Consider the following 17,689-nt stretch of genomic DNA (forward strand, 5'->3'; position numbering starts at 1 on the left):
GTAGGAATGAACACTGTTCTCTCCCTGTACACAGACAGCAAGTGGAGTAAGGTAGGAGAGGAGACAAACTTCCCTTGGGTGAGGACTGACTGCACTTAGCTGAACACTTTGGTTAAGTTTCCTGCTACCATACAGTTCTGTGTTAGCCAGAAGCAAAACACAAAAAAGCCACTACAGCCTATGCCAAATTCAAAGGCTGCATCTCTGCTATGAGCCACAGGTTTCCCATTACAGCTAAAGAAAAGGATATAATAAGACAGGGATTTTGATCAGAGCAAAGAGAGAAGGTGGACTGATTCCACCTCAGCTTGCACCACCTGTCATGGACAGCAGTTTAACGCCTGCATGTGTTATGGCCCCCCAGAGCGTCCTCAAGACTTTTATGGCTCTTCTCATCATTCAAATGCCAAAAGGGCACCGAAAACGTATTTTTTCATACCTAAGGATGTAGTAGCATTTAACACATGTCACTGCAAGGAGACTCCAGAGGCATTTTTAGGTCTACAACTTGCATTAATTTATTTACTTAGGAAAAGTTGAGTTCTGCAAAAGTTGACATCTCTCTTCCAAGAAAGCTCCCAGAGCTGGCAGGAGCAGACTGCTTATATGCTGCAAAGACTGAGCTGTTTGTTTCATATTGTTGCAGGACTGGTGCCAACCTCAAGACACAGGCATGATCTAAACTGCCTAAGAAATATAGGTACACATGAGATTTAACACACATATATTTACTACTTAGTACTGAAGTCGAAAAGCTCTGAAGAAGCATTAACACTGGAAATAATCCTTGCATTTATGCAAGTCTTATTTTCATAGGAATATATTTTCCAACCTATCCAAAAACATCTTTTAAAAGTTTTTATTTTATTGTAGATATTTCAAGGAAATCACCTCAAGCTGTCACATTAAAAAGTACTGTCATGCTCTCCTAGCATTTTTTTATATATATATACACATACATACATACGTACGTGTGTGTGTATACACATATACATACACACTTCTTCAAGCTTTAGTTTCTTAAACAATTAATTGGAGTCTTCCACTTCAATTCTTCATTAATTAAAGCATTCATAAACAGTACACACAGGATTTTTATTTTTTCCAAATTAGGTATGAAGACATAGCATGAAAAGATCTGTGCTACACAGTTGACATACTTCAACTAGAATCATCAACTCTACCAGCAGACTCCAGTATTCATTATTTGTCCTGGCTACAATGGCTGTAAAGCAGAACTGTAAACTACTTCATGTTTGTCTTCCACAGATGTTCAGCTTTGGATTCAAGTAACTGACTTGAAGAAGAAAGTCCAGTATTCAAAGATAGTCCTTTGAGCTCCTTTGGGGGTTTCTGATAATGTACATGTTTGATTGCAGTAATTTCACAATGAACAACATCAAAAAAGAAAATGGCAAATCACAGACTATAAAGTTGAAAGACCAAAAGGCAACTTTCCTCTAAGATGCACTGAATTGCTTCCTTTAGTTGGAATGAAAGCCCTCAACAATTAACATCATGTGTGATTAAGCTCTTTGCGAGATCAATCTTTTTTATTTGCTGATCATTTGCCTGCTAGGAGGTACAAGTAGACTTGGAACAATGGCTAGCATTCTCTACATGGGATGAGATCATGCAATACAGCACATTCCCTCTCCTACTACCACAGCATCTGCCCTTGCTGTGGAGGTCACTGTGCTAACCAGGAACGTTCCCTTTACACAGGAAAGGAAAATTTTTATCTGATACCGCAACATCATGTTTAGGACAGCACAGTTTTCCAATAGCAACAGGATTAAACATGCGACTACTATACTAGTAAATTTTAACACAAGTGAAATATTCTGCCATTCAGAAGCTCAATAGGTGAAAATGTCCGAAGATGACACTGACCTAGTAGTAGTAACCAACTGCAAAATAGTGAAGAGTTTACAGTGTGATGAAGGCTTAAAAATGGTAAATGTAATCCTGAGCTGCAGTAGTGAAGCTGAACATCGAGCACCACTGTAGAAGTTACAGATGAGTTCCCATACATAGTACCATACCTAATCCTGATCACACATTAGGAAAAAAAAAAAGATGCTGAGGCAATTGAAAGGAAGGGTGATTAAGAGAACAAGAGGAACAGAAAGCATGGATTCTTGTACCTCGCCAAATAAAAGCTCTGTAGCATTTATCAATATGGATGGGTAAGTACAAGGGATGAGAAAAGAGCTTTCTAAAGTAAATATTAACAACTCATAGAAGAACAAATGGCTGCATATTTGCCTCAAACAAGTTAAAAGCATAAGTAAAGAAGCTACTTATTACAGCAATTGCATTTTTGTAACAGTATTCCAGTGGCACAGCACAGGTAAAATGGAGAAACCCATTATTTTAGATGGAGCTCAATACGTTTATAAAAAGGAATGATGGGAAGTGTGGAAGGTGTCTTAAATACCTCCTTAGAGTGTGTAAATGAATGGAAATACCAACCTGTTAAATACAATAGTGTTGCTGTTTTATTATCTGTACTGATGAACAGATGCCAAAAACTCTACTGGACATCTCTCATTACTGTGTATTTATCCTCCGTAAACAAAGAATAATAATTATACTATAAAACATGTAAAAATTTTCTTGAAACTGTTTAAAAAATAACAGAGCAACACTGTATGATTCTGTCCTTGTACTAGTCATTAAAGCTTCTCTTCCCATGTAACTGAAATACTTAATCCAGCAACTATTTTTGTTACCTACCTACATGATCATAATGGATGTGATAAGGACAAAAAGTTACTTCATTTGTACAAGGTTGTATCTAGTCTGCAAAGAAAGACTTATTTTGACTAAGCTGATTAATATAATTATGGCTAAACAGAAACAACTAAATAAAAATCAACAAGAAAAGCACAAATCCCTTCCTCCCCCAACCCAGGGCATCACATTTTATTTTCTTTCAAGTCTGAACGAACACGAAGTGTACCTACATTGAAGGTAACATGGATATTAAAACTGGTAAAATCATCAGCTAGTTTGTTTTCATTGGCCACTCGACAGATTCATGGCAGAACCTCCAAATAAATCTTTTCAAAGGCCGTTTCCAAGGAAAACAGTAGGTCTCCAAATGATGTTTAGCAATGGAAAATTAACAATGAAGTTATTTACTAAAATTATGAGTTTAGTACTAAACTAAACATTCCAATTAGTAACAGCAAAGTTCTTTTAAACTGAGATGAGCGGGAAGCTCCTGCAGTTCTGGACTTACCTGCAGGAATGCTACCTCTGAAGCGTATTTTCAGATACCAAAGTAGGTTATCACCAATGTTCAGAAATATGAAACATTTGAGAGCTCCTATTTAATCAAGTCAATAACTAACCTACACTCAGGAACATATTTTAGCACGGTTGTTCCGAGGGCCTCCGTTAGATTTTTTCACTTCTGAACTAATCACCTTTTATCAGCGTTTTATCAATAGCATACACAGCTAATGGAAATCCTATTCAGATCAATGTGGGAGCGTAAGTGCTTTCACATCCCTCAATGCACTAGCAAAACACAGTCAATAGGTGAATACTATAGAAGATAACTGGCATGTTTAATAGAAACAAAACAACATTATGACACTGAATTCTCACATGAGGGTGAGGTTCCTACAATCCCAGATAGGTCTAGGCACAACAATTGTTATAATAATCATCAGTCTCCAGAACCAGCTGGTAACAAGCTAAATTGCATAAATTTAATGGTCTTTATGATTATCCAGTGCTCAAAGTGGAGCAAAAAGGCAAATGGCAATACACTGCATTATTCTTAAAAATATACATACACACACACACATCTACACACACGTACACACAAAGAACATCAGCACCACATCCTATTTTAAGGCAAAAACTCATGAAAGAAGTCTTACTTGTGAGGATGCAACTCCCAGTCATAAGCAGCTGATCCATAGTAGCTGTTTTCTAACATGCCAAACTCAACAAAGGCATGTCAGTCTGTTATTCCAACCTACCTTCTTCCAGCATTTCCCTCTCCTGCTTCTAGCATTATGTGCAGCTAAAATAATAAAGCCACTGCTGTTCAAAACATTTTTCCAGTGACAAGTTAGGAAGCTTAGACTGGGCTGGGATAGTTGATAAGCATACTGAAGAAAGAAGACCAGCCCTTACTCCTTCAAGGCCCTCTGCCCCATAAAGACCATATGTTTCTCATATCCCTCTCCCATGACAGAGTTGTCACCTTCAAGCATACATGCCAACAGAACAGCGTGGATAGGCGTTTAAGAACAGAGTCTGAAGGTAGGTTTATTCTTGGGTTTAGTACAGTAAAAACTAAGGCTAACAGATTTGGAAGAGGGAAGTGAGCACCAACTTACCATGGCCAGGATGGAGGAATGCCCAATGCATAGTTTCGGTACAGAATTCTTTCTTGAAGGCACAAACAATAATAAATTTTTGTAAAGATGTAACAGTCACGCTCTACAGCTCTAAGCAAACCTCAAGCATCAAATGCCACAAAACAAATATATATACATTTACATGACCCTCTTGGATACACTTAATACTACATTTCCCAAAATTACTACAGCCAAATATTAAGAAAAAATACTTTTTACTGTTTGACAATATTTTCTATTACAGTCAACTACCCTCAGTTAGATGCAATTATTTCCCCCTACCACATGAAGAAAAATATCTTCACTCACGAAAATGTAGAGTAGAAGGAAAAAAGAATCCAAAATACTAGCACCTGCTTTCATTCATTCTAGCAGGATAGATTTATACCTAACATTATTTTAAAACAACAATTAAAACTATCAATAGCACATAACAAAACTGTTTCATTTGTGAAGTTAAGCACTTTCCTAAAAGCTTTGTCATCAGCTACATCTGTTCTAGTTAAATTCCCTGACTTCTGGAACTGAGACTCATGCACTTCAGAAAATTTTGTCCAAAACTCATTAAAAGTGACGGAAAAAGTCACTGTGTTTTATCATGATCAAGAATAGGAAGCTGTGCGATTCTGTCAGGATAAGAGCTGGTCCCTAAGATAGTCCTCTTTGGTGATGAAAAGTTATTATGATAATAACTTTTATTATCATAATAATGATAATTAAAAAAATTTATGATAATAGGTGTGCTACAGTCTGTAGCTACAAAGAAAAAGCTTTCAAGGAAAATGGAAAGCCAAAAAGCTACATTAAATTGAAGCTGGAAGCCAAAATACACGTATATACAGAACAGAAGGACACAGATATAGCTATGAAGAGAAATGAAAAAGAAGCTGAAATCTAAATTCTGAAGCTTTACAGGAGAGAGACTGCAATAAATACCTAGAAGCGCAGCTTAAAACCTCCAAAGGACCTTCACTTATGGCCCTGGGAGCTTGGTTGTCAACTAGGCACAAGCTTTAAATATATGCATATGTACGTACAAATGCACATTTCTGTGCACACAGATTTACAGTGTATGCCTCAGGTAGTAGTTACGGCCACATACACTTCCACTGCATTGCGGCCACGTATACAACTAAATAAATGCATTTCTTTACTGCATCTGCTTCCACGCTATGAGGAGCTCATTCACACATGCCGCACTCGGAAAGGGCCCCATGAACAAACACCTCCCTGATACCAGCAAATGCAGAGTCAAAAGGAGCATCGTCCCTGGTGATGAAATTACCGTCCTTCAGATGTTAATTTGCCCTTCAATGGTTGTAAAAAAAAAAAAAAAAAAAGGAAACAAAAAGCAAAAAAGTTTAGGGACTCAAATGCACTTTAAAGCAGTCTTGAAAAGATAAAAACCTTCAAAGTATCAAGTGCACAAAAAAAAAAGGCACAAAATGACAATGCTATTTGAAAATTATGAAAAGAAATCCTTCCAAGTTTCTAAATCATTTATCACAAACTACAAATTAAAAAACCAAAACCAAACAAACAATCTGTCCAGTCAGTACCTCAGGTTTTAATCTTTAGTATTCTAACTGCCTGGTTAAACCAGTACGTTCCAGGAGAGACTTATTTTAGACTTTTTTTTTCATTTTTAAATGTTCACAAAGATTAGTTTACTAAAGGTAAAACTTCAACCAATGTGGAAAATGACTGTGGAAAATGTGTCTCAAAAGCACTAAATAAAAAATAAATGAAAAGGTAACCTTCCCTTTCCTAGGTTCATTTCAAGACTAAATCATACATTAAACAGCATTCAAGAAGCCTGTATCAGTTACCAGGCTGCTTATTGTCCTCCAGAACTTCCTAAAATTATAGCTCTAGTTTAAGATGTTTGTTTCCTAAAACATACGTATGCTTTAAAAGAATTCTTAAAAGCAGGCCGAAATCTTTTCTTAGTGCCATACCCAGGAAGCCAAAAATATTGCAGGTGGGGTGGAACTACACATTTACTTGCTGCCCAGTTCCAAATAGGTACTAAAGAGTAACCAACCTGTGTACTCATCTTGAGCTTAAATTATTAGCCAGCACTGGTCAGATGGAATATAAACTCCTCAAAGCGTAGCAGTTCCTACTACACTTTAAATTGATATATTTATTCTTTGAATATTTAATGTTATATAACGAAATCAAATTAAATAAAACCATATTTGAGAGCATATGTTACAGCAGCATACACAGACAATGACTTAATACATACCTTCTCACATAAGAACTGAAAATAGGTGGAAACCAGTTTGGTAATGAGAATAAAGTCTGATAGACCTAAAATGATCCAGCTACACTTTATACCTATTTGTCTACTTGCAGAAGACTCCCAAGAAACTTACAGAACTGGAAGAGTAGCTTAAAAGCTTATTCTTCTAAAAAAGAAACATACCTGATTTTTGACACCTAACGAAATACCAAGGTAAATAAAAGTACATTTAATTATCGCTTATTTCAAGTAATTTCTGTAACTCTCCTTGTTTACAACTTCCAGCTTCTCTCTTTGTGAGCATTTTCATTTTCTATTTCAGTAGAAGCACATCTCATCAAAAGACGTGAAGTTGGAAAGTGAAAGTCAGGAAAAAGTTATCTCTGGGAGATTTTCTAAGTCAGGACAAGAAGAGATACAAAGAACAGTCCAGAAAAAGTAACAAAACCTATCAACTCTGGGAGCTGGGAGAGAGCAGGAGGAAACAGTCTGTAGACTATCAGTGTCTCTGAGAAGACTATACACACTTTCAACAACTCTATACAATTTGATTTACCCAGTAATCTGCAACAAACACTTCATCTCCAAAAAGGCTCAAGCAGGACAGTTTAACAAAACTCTTTGTCAAAGTATGACCAATAACCACTATCAAATCTGTATGCGTGAAAGGGAAATTTATTTCAGAACACCTAGGAAATACAAAATTTTGAAAACAAAGATAATTCTGGGAATATCTATAGAAACTAATGCTTCTCATTTGGTTTGGTTTACTTGGTTTTAAGTTAAAATACAGCAAACTCTTTCAGGGTAAAAAGTAAAAACATCAGGGTTCAATTGTGCTTTGTTTCATGGATTCACTTAAAGCACTGAATCCACTATTGACCCTAAAGCAGACAAGTTCTTCATCTGTAAATCTCTTTTTAAAAATCAAGCTTATTGCTTGTATAATGTGACAGGCACTGTCAAGAGTGATGATGTGATGGGTTTAAATGATATGACTCTTACAATAGTTGTGCCACAATGGCGTCGTCTCATGTCGAACACTATTTTTAAACACACTTGAAGAGCTAGCCTTCTGCACTAGACTTCTATGGAAATACCACCTCCAATATACCAATTGCACAAAAGTCTTGAGAAAACATTTCCAATAAAATGAGAGTAAACATGAGAAAAAAGTTGAACATGTTTAGGTTTAAATTTCCATATAGGTTGAGAGATGGTTCAGGATACCCATATGCAGAACTAAAGACGGATTTTTAATCATTTAAGAACATTTCCTAATGTTTTTCTTTTGCTTGTCTGTGGGATGCTTTGGTAATTCAAACCAGAGCTTATTCTTAAAGAGGAAAACCTTTGAAATAGTTGCTTTAACAGAAAGCTGTTAGCTAGCCCACATAGTCCTGCACAGAAATAGCTGCTGGCATCTTAGAAGGAAACACATGAAGAGGAAGGTGTGTCCACGCTTTCTTCACATCATGGACATGAAAACACACCCCCAGAGTCCTCCAGCACCTTGGTAACTCAGTACCAGGAGTCAGAATTACACAGCTGTCAAACTCCAAAAAGGCATGAGCAGTATTTCCTCTTGGGGCACAACAGAAAAGACAGAACACCCCATCTGCAAACAAGCCAGAAACCTATGAAAAGCTAACTCTCAACCAGGCTGAGAAACAGCCCCCTTAGCTCTTGGCTCCACAGCTATGACACCATCATACAGTGGACCACAGCTGTGGGCTTGTGCATGCTGGCACATACCTCCATGGTAGCTGTAAGAATACCATCTGATTCCTTCACAATAAAGAACCCAAAAAAAGGTATCTCCACCTCTTGCAGTCCCGCTGAGCAACATGGGGAAACGCTTAGGGCCCTCAATAACATGCAAGTACCAGGGACAACTCTGTTTTCTCACCGTGAACCTCCTCAACTCCCAGCCAAGCTCATCTTGCAGGATCAAGAAGGGACAATAAGACAGGGAGTCCCCAGGGTATGTGACCTCAAGGGAGGCCGCACCCCCAGGCAGCCTCCCCAAATTCCCCAGGGGGAATGAATGACAGGAGGTTATTTACAAAGCCAGAGAAAGAGCAGGGAGTCTGCAGAGCACAACAGGGGCAGGCGGCTCAGATGAGGACCAGACAGAGCCACACAGGGAAAGAGTAATGACCCCATTTTAGCACCACGGTTACTGCAATAGGACATGCATGTAATGATTTGCATTTTATTCAGTATCATGTACACACAGAAACACTATACTACAATGGTATGGAACTATAACTCACTTTTCTAACCAGGTGAGAATCACAATGAAGTAAAAAAGTTTGATAACTACCTTTAACATTGCTGTAATCAGATAGCTATTAATAACAAATAGTTAAGAGAGCACATACACAATCCTGTATCAGTAATTGGCCATTTATGTGAACAGTTCTGAGGCATCTGTGATCATCCCATTCCTCTCCATATACCCTCAGAGACCCCTGCTACAATCTTAATTATCCAATCTTCCATGCATTTCTATTCCAGGGTCACTGATAGCTCACTCTGTGCTTTTTTAAAATGATGGCTGCATTTATGTAACTAATGAAGCTGCCCAAAACCAACAGCATTCATTTTTGTATGAATGTAGTTTTTAAGTTTAAAATTAATGTAGCGCGAGTTGGACTTGATGATCTTTATGGGTCCCTTCTAACTTGAGATATTCTATGATTCTATGATATTTTCTCCCACAGAAAGGGAAAAACAGGCTACAAAAAAGAAAAGCTTTACAAACTTAACATTAGAATAAATGTCCCAAACACACTGATGAATGGTCTTTAAATCTTTTTATGCTGCATTTGTCATTTCTCATTTTCTGAACAAAAACCTTCTTTGACAGTATTTATACCCTGACAATGTTTGATTTCTGCTTGAATTGTTACAGTCACTTAATTCATGTGTTGCATTTTATTTTGTCCTTTTGTGGAACTACACTATTTGATCTGCTATAAACTTAGGTTACAAATCACAAAATGGTCTTCTGAAACCACAAACATCATTAAAAAAAAAGGGGGGGGGGGGGGGCAGGCGCAATAAAGCAGTTAGCCTTTTTTTTCCAAATGGCCCTCTATAGTCAAGTCCCTCCTAAACTGCAAAGCGAGGAACAACATAGCATCTCAATTTTTTTAACTGTATTTTTGTTTCCAAAGAATAAAACAAGTATGAGTCACTACAATCAAGCTAATCTCTTCATTCATTTAAAGAAAAACATTTCAAGGCTTCAAAATCAGTGGAAAAGAGAGTGCTAGCTTGAAATATGGATTCTGAAAGCACAAAAGCAAAAGGCCCTTTTTAATCTCTACTGTTATGGATTTGGGGAAGCAGAAGTTGCTAACCCCTAACAAAAGCAAAAAGTCTTTTTACAGTGATATTTTAGACAAATTTGTGAGGTTTATTACACCTTAATCATTACAGCATCATCAAAACTGGAGGATAAATTAAGATACAGTTGAAAAATATATCCGAACAAGGATGGATTTTCTGTAGAAAGAAAATGATCCATCCAAAATACAAAGCTTCTAGCAGATACTTCCTCATGTTGCAAGGAAATGTGCTAGATTTAGGCTGCAGTTCAGCCGTTGCTTCCAGCCAATTTGAATGTGAGCTGCTGCCAAGGGCAGTTTGACGCTCTCCTGCCCCTTCATTCCTGGCTGAACGTGACCACCTCTTTCTTTCTTCTGATGCTCGTGCTCAGCAAAGCTTTGCTGTGAGTACTGATTCAGCTGAAGAAAACGCTTTTGGTCAGGTTCAGGTTTCAAGTGGATCCCGCCCCTGCTCCAGCTCACCACAGGGCTGCAGAAGTCCTGCAGAACAGGACAGCAACCAAAATGAGCAACCACACTTCAGTGAAAGCCCATATTTATGTCAGCTTAGAGCAACTGTCAAATTGCAGCCTGAGGGCAGGGTTTTGACTCCTCCATTCTGCACAAGTGCCCTGAAAACCCTGTTATTAGATTCACTCTCCCAGCAATCCGATGACTAATTCTTTATTTAAAGTGGAGGAGCTCCATCAGCAGAGACAGAAAGAGACTAATCACCTCAGCCATAAGTCATTTGGTATGTGGGAGACCCTGCCTTTAGCCCTGACTTCAAATCTGGCAGAACAAGAATTAAACTCTAGAAAGCCCCAAGAATACGAGTGGCTCATTGCAGGCTTGTACACCTCTTCTTTTCTTATTCATTCTGAAAAAAAAAAAATATTGCCCCCCCCAAAAAAGAAAACAAAAAATCAGAGTTGTAACCCCTTCCTTGCCAGCAAGCATATTACGTATATAAGCTAGCACAGCTTACTAGCTAACTCTAAACGGCAGCAGAATAAACTGACAGGCAGCCAGTCTTACCTACGCCAGCTGAGCCACCCAGCAAAGATCAAGCATTTCAGGTTTTCTCTTGAACTCTTTGATTTCTTTCATCCTCACCAAAAAGAGACTTTCCATTCCAGTTCTTAGAAAAGAAATCTAGTAAAAAATCATGCAACAGTGACTCAACTCTTCTAGAGCTTTTCTGCTTCTATGATTTTTAATGGAATTGTTTCCAGTTTGTATTAGTCTTCAGCAACACATACTAAATACAAATTATGCATCTTCCCAAAAGCAGTGAAGTTCATAAAAATCTTTCAGCTCAACAGGACTCGGTTTAATACTTACATACAACAAGTGGACTTCAGGATAAAAGTGCAACTGGCTATGCAGAAAGTCCTGGCCCCAGTCTTAGGTTTTGCACACGTGTATCTGAGGGAATAATTCCCCTTCTAGCACACAAAGAATGTCGCTGATCTAAGGCAGGAATGAAAAAGCACACAGCAAGAGTTTCAGTGCCCTAGGAAAAAAGTCACCCTTGTCACCGACTAATTTACCAACCCTCAACACACCAATCTGTATAGGTGCAGTATCAGACTGCTTGAAACAACCAGCTACACAACACAAAATATGCCAAAGCACAAACACAACCTCTCTCTCTCCGGACACCCTATTTCGCTCCTTCCCTTCCACACAGATTTAATGCTGGGATAGCATCCTTCGCAGCTTTGTCTTAATCTTCTGCATCTTCTGGAGCATCTCCTGTACCGGCAACAGAGTCAAAGATTCTTCTAACAGATGGAAATACCGGTCAGAAATGAGCAGCTGCTATTGCAATGCCCAACACATTTTTTTCTTTTTCCATTCCTTATTATATAGACCTAGAGCCTTCAAGAGCAACTGACAGTCAAGACTGATGTCACTCTATTCCAGATCCCATAAAAACACAAGTTTTTTCCTAAAAGTTTCTGTTTCCAGGCCCCAATGCTACCATGAAAAGCTGAGCTTCTGGGCAGTCATATAACTCAGTGTCCAAAACTGAAGAAAGTAAACGTATTTTTTCACTCTATCCCACTTATGCTCAGTGCCTGGAGCCAAAATTTCCTGACATTCAACATCAAAATAAATTATAATCATAGTGATAATGTTATCTATTATCAGGTTTCTTCACTTCTCCAGATTTCTTCCCAAGAAAACAAACCAGAAAAACAAAACCAAAATCCCTTCCAAGATACAACTGTCAAGGCAGAATCATAATTCTGCTATCTGATACAGATCAGCATGCATCACATGCCCATAAGGATTTGAAAACAACCTTGTACAGACACAGCCCAAACACATCAGAATGTAAGATTAAACTGCCAACGTAGTGTGCAGTTTGGAAGCCTGATTAAGAATCACTAGTTCTACATTGATATCCATCTGCACGATAAATGCCTTCCCTGCTCTACCAGTGCAACGGGTGTATTATTTTACATTGGCATTTACAACATTTATTGAAATAGCCTCTAAAAGCACTTTTCTATTGGGAAGTAAAGGATAGGATTTCCACCTCTACGATTTCTACCTCGTTAGTATCAGCTATTCAAAATTTACTTTCATTCACCTGTTTACATGCACTGTAGCCCACCAAACCCGTTTTTAAAATGGTCACCTTTCCCCAGGCCATTCAGAAAAACACTTATCCACAAAATTAATTATTCTTCCTGTCTTTTTGTCATCGTTAATAGCACATAACCTCTTTCAGTGGCCCATTTAAATGATTTTTCCTGCTTAATGAGGGAGTGCCACAAGGGCAAGCATATATTAATATTAAAGAACTGGTCAAAATAACTAAAATCACATTCATCATATTAGCTATCACCCTTTACCCTTTCTGGCAGTTGCACGCTTAGTCTATTTTTATCTACAAAGATAGTCATACCACTAACCACAGTATTTCCAGACAAACAGGCCTGAATTTTAGTTATGGCATTGCAAACAAACTTTTTGGGTACTGCAACACATCTTTATTACTTTAGAAAATGCCACCAGATGAAGTCATTTGCTCCTAAAATGACTTCAGCATAGGAAGATTTGTTACACTGCTTGTGTCCTTAATACATTTTAACACTGTTTTACACTAAGAAAAACACTGTTCAAAGTGTATCATGGACACAGGCAGTGTAACAAATTTCATTGCTGTACAAGAAAAAAAAAAAAACAAACCCTATTTCTGCCTTTGCCAGTAATGAACTCCATTAAAATACATCGAGTAATTCAGAAAATACAGGCAATTCTTCTTCAAATACCACAACCTATTTTAAGAACCTGCGATGCAGAACAAACAGATATGCCACATGCTTACCCAAAAACAAATTCTTAAAAAGATCCAACCTGAACAGCATACGTCAAATATAGCAGCATCCTGTCAAGGATTATATGTAGAAACCCTCAAGGTAATGCTTTAGCAACTTACAGCATAGCAATACTTACAACATGGCTGCAGTAATTGTCACCAATGAAAATTGAAAGACACAAGTAGAAATAAATATGCTTGCAGCCACATGCTGTGAATGTCTTCCTCTCTTTTTTCCTTACAGTCTGCAGTTTACATTCTGATGCATGCATTAAAACATAATTATGGGGGAAGAAGACTGCGGACACAGCTAGTTATGTTGCAAGATGTAAAACTCTGTAAACAAACAGCACATTGCAATTTACACTGTCACTTACCTCATAAGACCAAACACACTGAGTTCCTCCAAACCTTCGGACACACCTGCCCACCTCCACGTCCTCATGAGTGGTGTACATTTCTCGAAGGCATTCACCTATATGTGGCACCATCCTCCTGAGAACCTCCCGGCTGAAGATCATTCCTGGCCCTCCCATGCAGAAATTCTCTCCAGGCTCCAACCCAAGTTTTCCAAGTTCTTCAATATTACCGAGACCAGTCTGTCCCAAATACAGAGGTTTACTGCTGTTCAGTGAGCGAAGAAACTCCTCCAATTTTTCACCTGAAAAACAGAAAAGATTACTGTTATTTCTCTGCCTAGTCTGCCAGCCATCTCTTTTCCTGTACCTCAAGCTTTTTTAAAAATATAACAGGCACCTGAGACTGTCACAGGAAATCACTTCCAGTGCAGTGTCCTATACCTAACTGAAAATATCCTTGGACAAGTTTACCTTTCACAGACTTTTCTTTATTATTAATTAACATTACAATGACATTTTCATTCAGCCAAAAGCCAGAATATGATCAAAACTTAGTTTTACCAGTAAACCTTGCTCTGTTCAACACATAATGATGGAAAACACCCCCTTGCTAGTTTAAAACTCTCTCTAAAGTAGGACAATTTGCCAATATAGTTCCAGGCTGGGGAGAAAGGGGAGATGCCAGGTATTATTTTTGAAAAAAACAGAGCAAATCTAAATTAAGCAAAATAAATATGTTTGATTACAGAGTAATTGTAGGAACAAGGTAAAACTCAGGCTCCTTCCAAAGTATTTCCAGTGCCACAATGTCTACACACTTTTCCTTCAAATCCCTTGCCTGTTTCTTCTAAGAAACTGTGATTTCATATTTACTTGAAATTAGAAGTTTCTGGATAGGTTTAACTTGGAACCTTGGAACCAATTAAAGACAGGTTCATTACAATTCCAAAATGAGCCCAAAGAAAACACTGACAACTTTATGTCTGCAACCGAATATCTATGCATATATACATATACGTGTGGGAGTATTTCACTGATGAATGACAGCTGACAAGCAAGCAGCCCATTAAACGACTCAAACAAAATCAGGTGACAAATAGGGAAGCATACAGTTACCTCCAGTTAACTTTCAACAGTGCTTTCAACAGTATAAGCAACCACGCTCACAACCTAGGCTTAGCTTAGCTAGAACTTCAGCTTCTCTTTGCTAAGGCAGGACACTGCACGAGTAACAGCAGCAACAAACATAGCGCAAAAGGAAGCGGGTTGCAGAACTTCATTTTCTAATGGTGCTATAAAACTCGCACAGAAATAAGACCAGCACTTTTCAGAGACACAGGCTGCAAAGGAGAACAGCAGCTTTACAAGTAGCCTTCAGAGGCTGCGTTTGCTCAGCCGAAGTGTCAGCGAGCCAGCGGAGAACTTTTGCTAGTGCCGAAAACATCATTTCCGAGGAGTACCGAACCGAAGCCTTCAGGCTGAGCCGCTGCCGCGACGGGGACTACCCCGCCGGAGCGGGACGCGGCCGGCAGCGCTCCCCGCCGCTCCCGCACGCCGCCTGCGCACGGGCGGCGGGACGAAGCGGGACTGCCACCCTTAGGCTGCGCAGCCGAGCGCGGCGGGACGTGGCTGCCCGCCGCTCCCCTGCCCACGCCCAGCCCCGCCGCCCACCGGGCCGGACCCTCTCCGCCGGCCCACGGCAGAGCCTCGCCCGGAGAGCCGCGCCGCAGCAAGCGCGGGGGCCGCAGCACCGGGATCCCACGCCCACGCAGGCACCGCTCACCGCGCCCGCCGCGGTCCAACCCGCCGCCTCAGCCCTCCAACGCGCCCCGGCGCCGCAGCCTCCCCAGGGGCGGCCCGGCCCGGCCCGGCCCGGCGGAGGCACCTCGGAGTTCCCACCGGGACCTCAGCGCCGGGACGGCACCCCACGGTGCCGCACACGCGGGCTGGAAGCAAACGCCGCTGGGGCGGGAGGGTGGGTCGAGGTACCCCCTGCGCCCCCCCCCCGGGCGGGAACCGACTCTTCCCACCCCCCGCGGGACCCCGCCGGGCCCCCAGGCCACCGCTCCCCTCCCTCCCGCCAGCGGGGCGCGCCCCGCTCACCTTTAATGTAGACGTCGTCGTCCGCCCGCATGAACCACTCGTACTTGTCCAGGTAGTGGTCGTGCATGTACTTGATCATCATGAAGGACTTCTTCTGCGGCGGATAGGAGTCGTCCACGCCGGGCAGGGCGACGACGGGCAGCGGGGGCGGCCCGGGGGGCGCGGCGGAGCCCTGGCTGGAGAAGAACTCCACGCGGCCCGGCACCGAGGGCGCCCACGTCCGCTGCGCCGCCACTGCCCGGCTGCCCAGGTACTTCTGGGCCGTCATCACCCCCACGTAGAGGAAGTTGCGGGGCTTGGCACAGCCCGCGGCGCCCCCCCAGTCCCCGCTCCCGTTGTGGCTGCCGCCGGGCCGGCCGCTCCGCTTCTCGCCGCCTTCCTCCTCCTCCTCCGGCTCTCCTTCCCCGCCGCCGGCGGGGCTGGAGACCGTGCCCTCCTCCGCCGCCGGCGGCAGCTCCCAGGGGCTGCTCCTGAAACTCGTGCCGCCCAGCACCGCCGCTGCCTCCGGCGGCGCCTGCTGCCCGCCCGGCGCCGCCGCGCCCCCGGCCGCCCCCGGCCCCGCCGAGCGGCCGTAGTAGGAGCAGAGGCTGGCGCCGCGCCTCTTCTTCTCGCTCAGCTCGGCCACTTTGGGGGCGATGAGCCAGGAGGCGGCGGTGAAGCCCAGCACCAGCCCCAGCACCACGCTCAGCCAGGGTCTCCGGGACCGCGCTGCCATGGCGCGGGCGGGGCGGCTCCCCGAGCGCCGCTGCCGCGGCCGCCGGCGTCCCCCCGCCGCCTCCCGCTGGAGGCGACCCCCGTCCCGCTGCGGCCCCGGGCGCGGCGACTCCCGACGCGGCTCCCTGCCCCGCCGCGGCGGCCCGAGCGGTTGCGCTGCTCCCGAGTCAAACTTCTCCAGGCGGGAGGGCGGCGGCGGGGACGGCGGAGCACTAGCGGCGGCCCCTCCGCTCCGCTGGCACCTTGTCACCGCGGCGGCTGGTCCCTCCCCGCCCCTCCCACCGCCCGCCGCTCAGCCTCCTCCACACGGCGGCGGCGGCGGCCCCCGCTCCGCGCTCGCTGCTCAGCCGGCTTCCTCCGCGGCTTCCGAGCGCCTCACCCCGGAGTGCGCCGCCGCCGGTGCCCGAGCCGCGCCGGGGAAGTGGCGGCAGCCGCCGCCGCTCCGGAAGGAAACGATTTTTTTAGGTGCTGCTCGCGGCTCACCCGCTCCGCGGCCCCGCCGTCCTCCGGCGCTACCCTCCACCCGCCCGGGCCGGAGCCGGGGCCGGCTGCCCGCCGGGCGGTGGGGCGGAGGTGCCCCCGGCCTCCCCGCTTGGCCGCGGCCGCGCACCGGTGCGCCCCGCTCTCGCCGCCGCGTCGGGAGAGGCCGGGGGCTCCTCTGCGGCCGCAGTTTCACATCGCCTGAGGGCGACCGCGGGACGCCGGGTAGGACCGTCCTGCCCTGATTTCTCATCCAAAGGGTGGTCATGGAAAGGCAGGTCAGGGGTGCAGTTTCAGGAGGAGGGAAGCCGTCTCCTCTGCCCCTGCTCTACCCGCTGCTCCCCGGCCCCGAACAGTTTAAGAAGTTTCCAGCCAAGAACTGTAGCACTCCCTGACCACATATTTTCCTGTGGCGTGGATTCCCACAGCCTGAGTATATTACTATTGCCACGAGCTCCAAGATGCTGGGGCAGAGCCTCCTCGCCCTCCCGACCTCAGGATGACTCTGCTGTCCACCGCCCAGGATGACTGACAACAGGAATTAAACGTTCAAGCCACTGTGTCTGTAGAGACAGCTTTAATTCTGAAGTTTAAGATCTCCCTCATATCCCCTCTATTTATGTGCATCCCTGATTTCATTGTGCAAGATGCTCATCTCCAGCAAAAACCACCAATTGTTCCTCGCATCCATTTGTCATTTAACTGAAATACATCCAAGTTACTGAAGATCCAGT

The 17,689-nt window shown here is 43.2% G+C and overlaps 1 protein-coding gene across 1 annotated transcript in view; it reads right to left on the reverse strand.

The window, feature by feature from the left end:
* The window catches only part of CHSY3 (chondroitin sulfate synthase 3), a 203,190-nt gene extending 186,714 nt beyond the window's left edge, over nt 1-16,476 (reverse strand). Inside the window, exons 1-2 of the mRNA XM_076362788.1 lie at nt 15,762-16,476; nt 13,677-13,960 (exon numbers count right to left, since the gene is read on the reverse strand). Of these exons, the coding sequence (XP_076218903.1) occupies nt 13,677-13,960; nt 15,762-16,476 (999 nt within the window). The remainder of the gene's footprint in view (nt 1-13,676; nt 13,961-15,761) is intronic.
* Between the last annotated feature and the right edge of the window lie 1,213 nt (nt 16,477-17,689).

This window comes from Aptenodytes patagonicus, chromosome Z, assembly GCF_965638725.1.
Source record: "Aptenodytes patagonicus chromosome Z, bAptPat1.pri.cur, whole genome shotgun sequence".
NCBI lineage: Eukaryota > Metazoa > Chordata > Aves > Sphenisciformes > Spheniscidae > Aptenodytes > Aptenodytes patagonicus.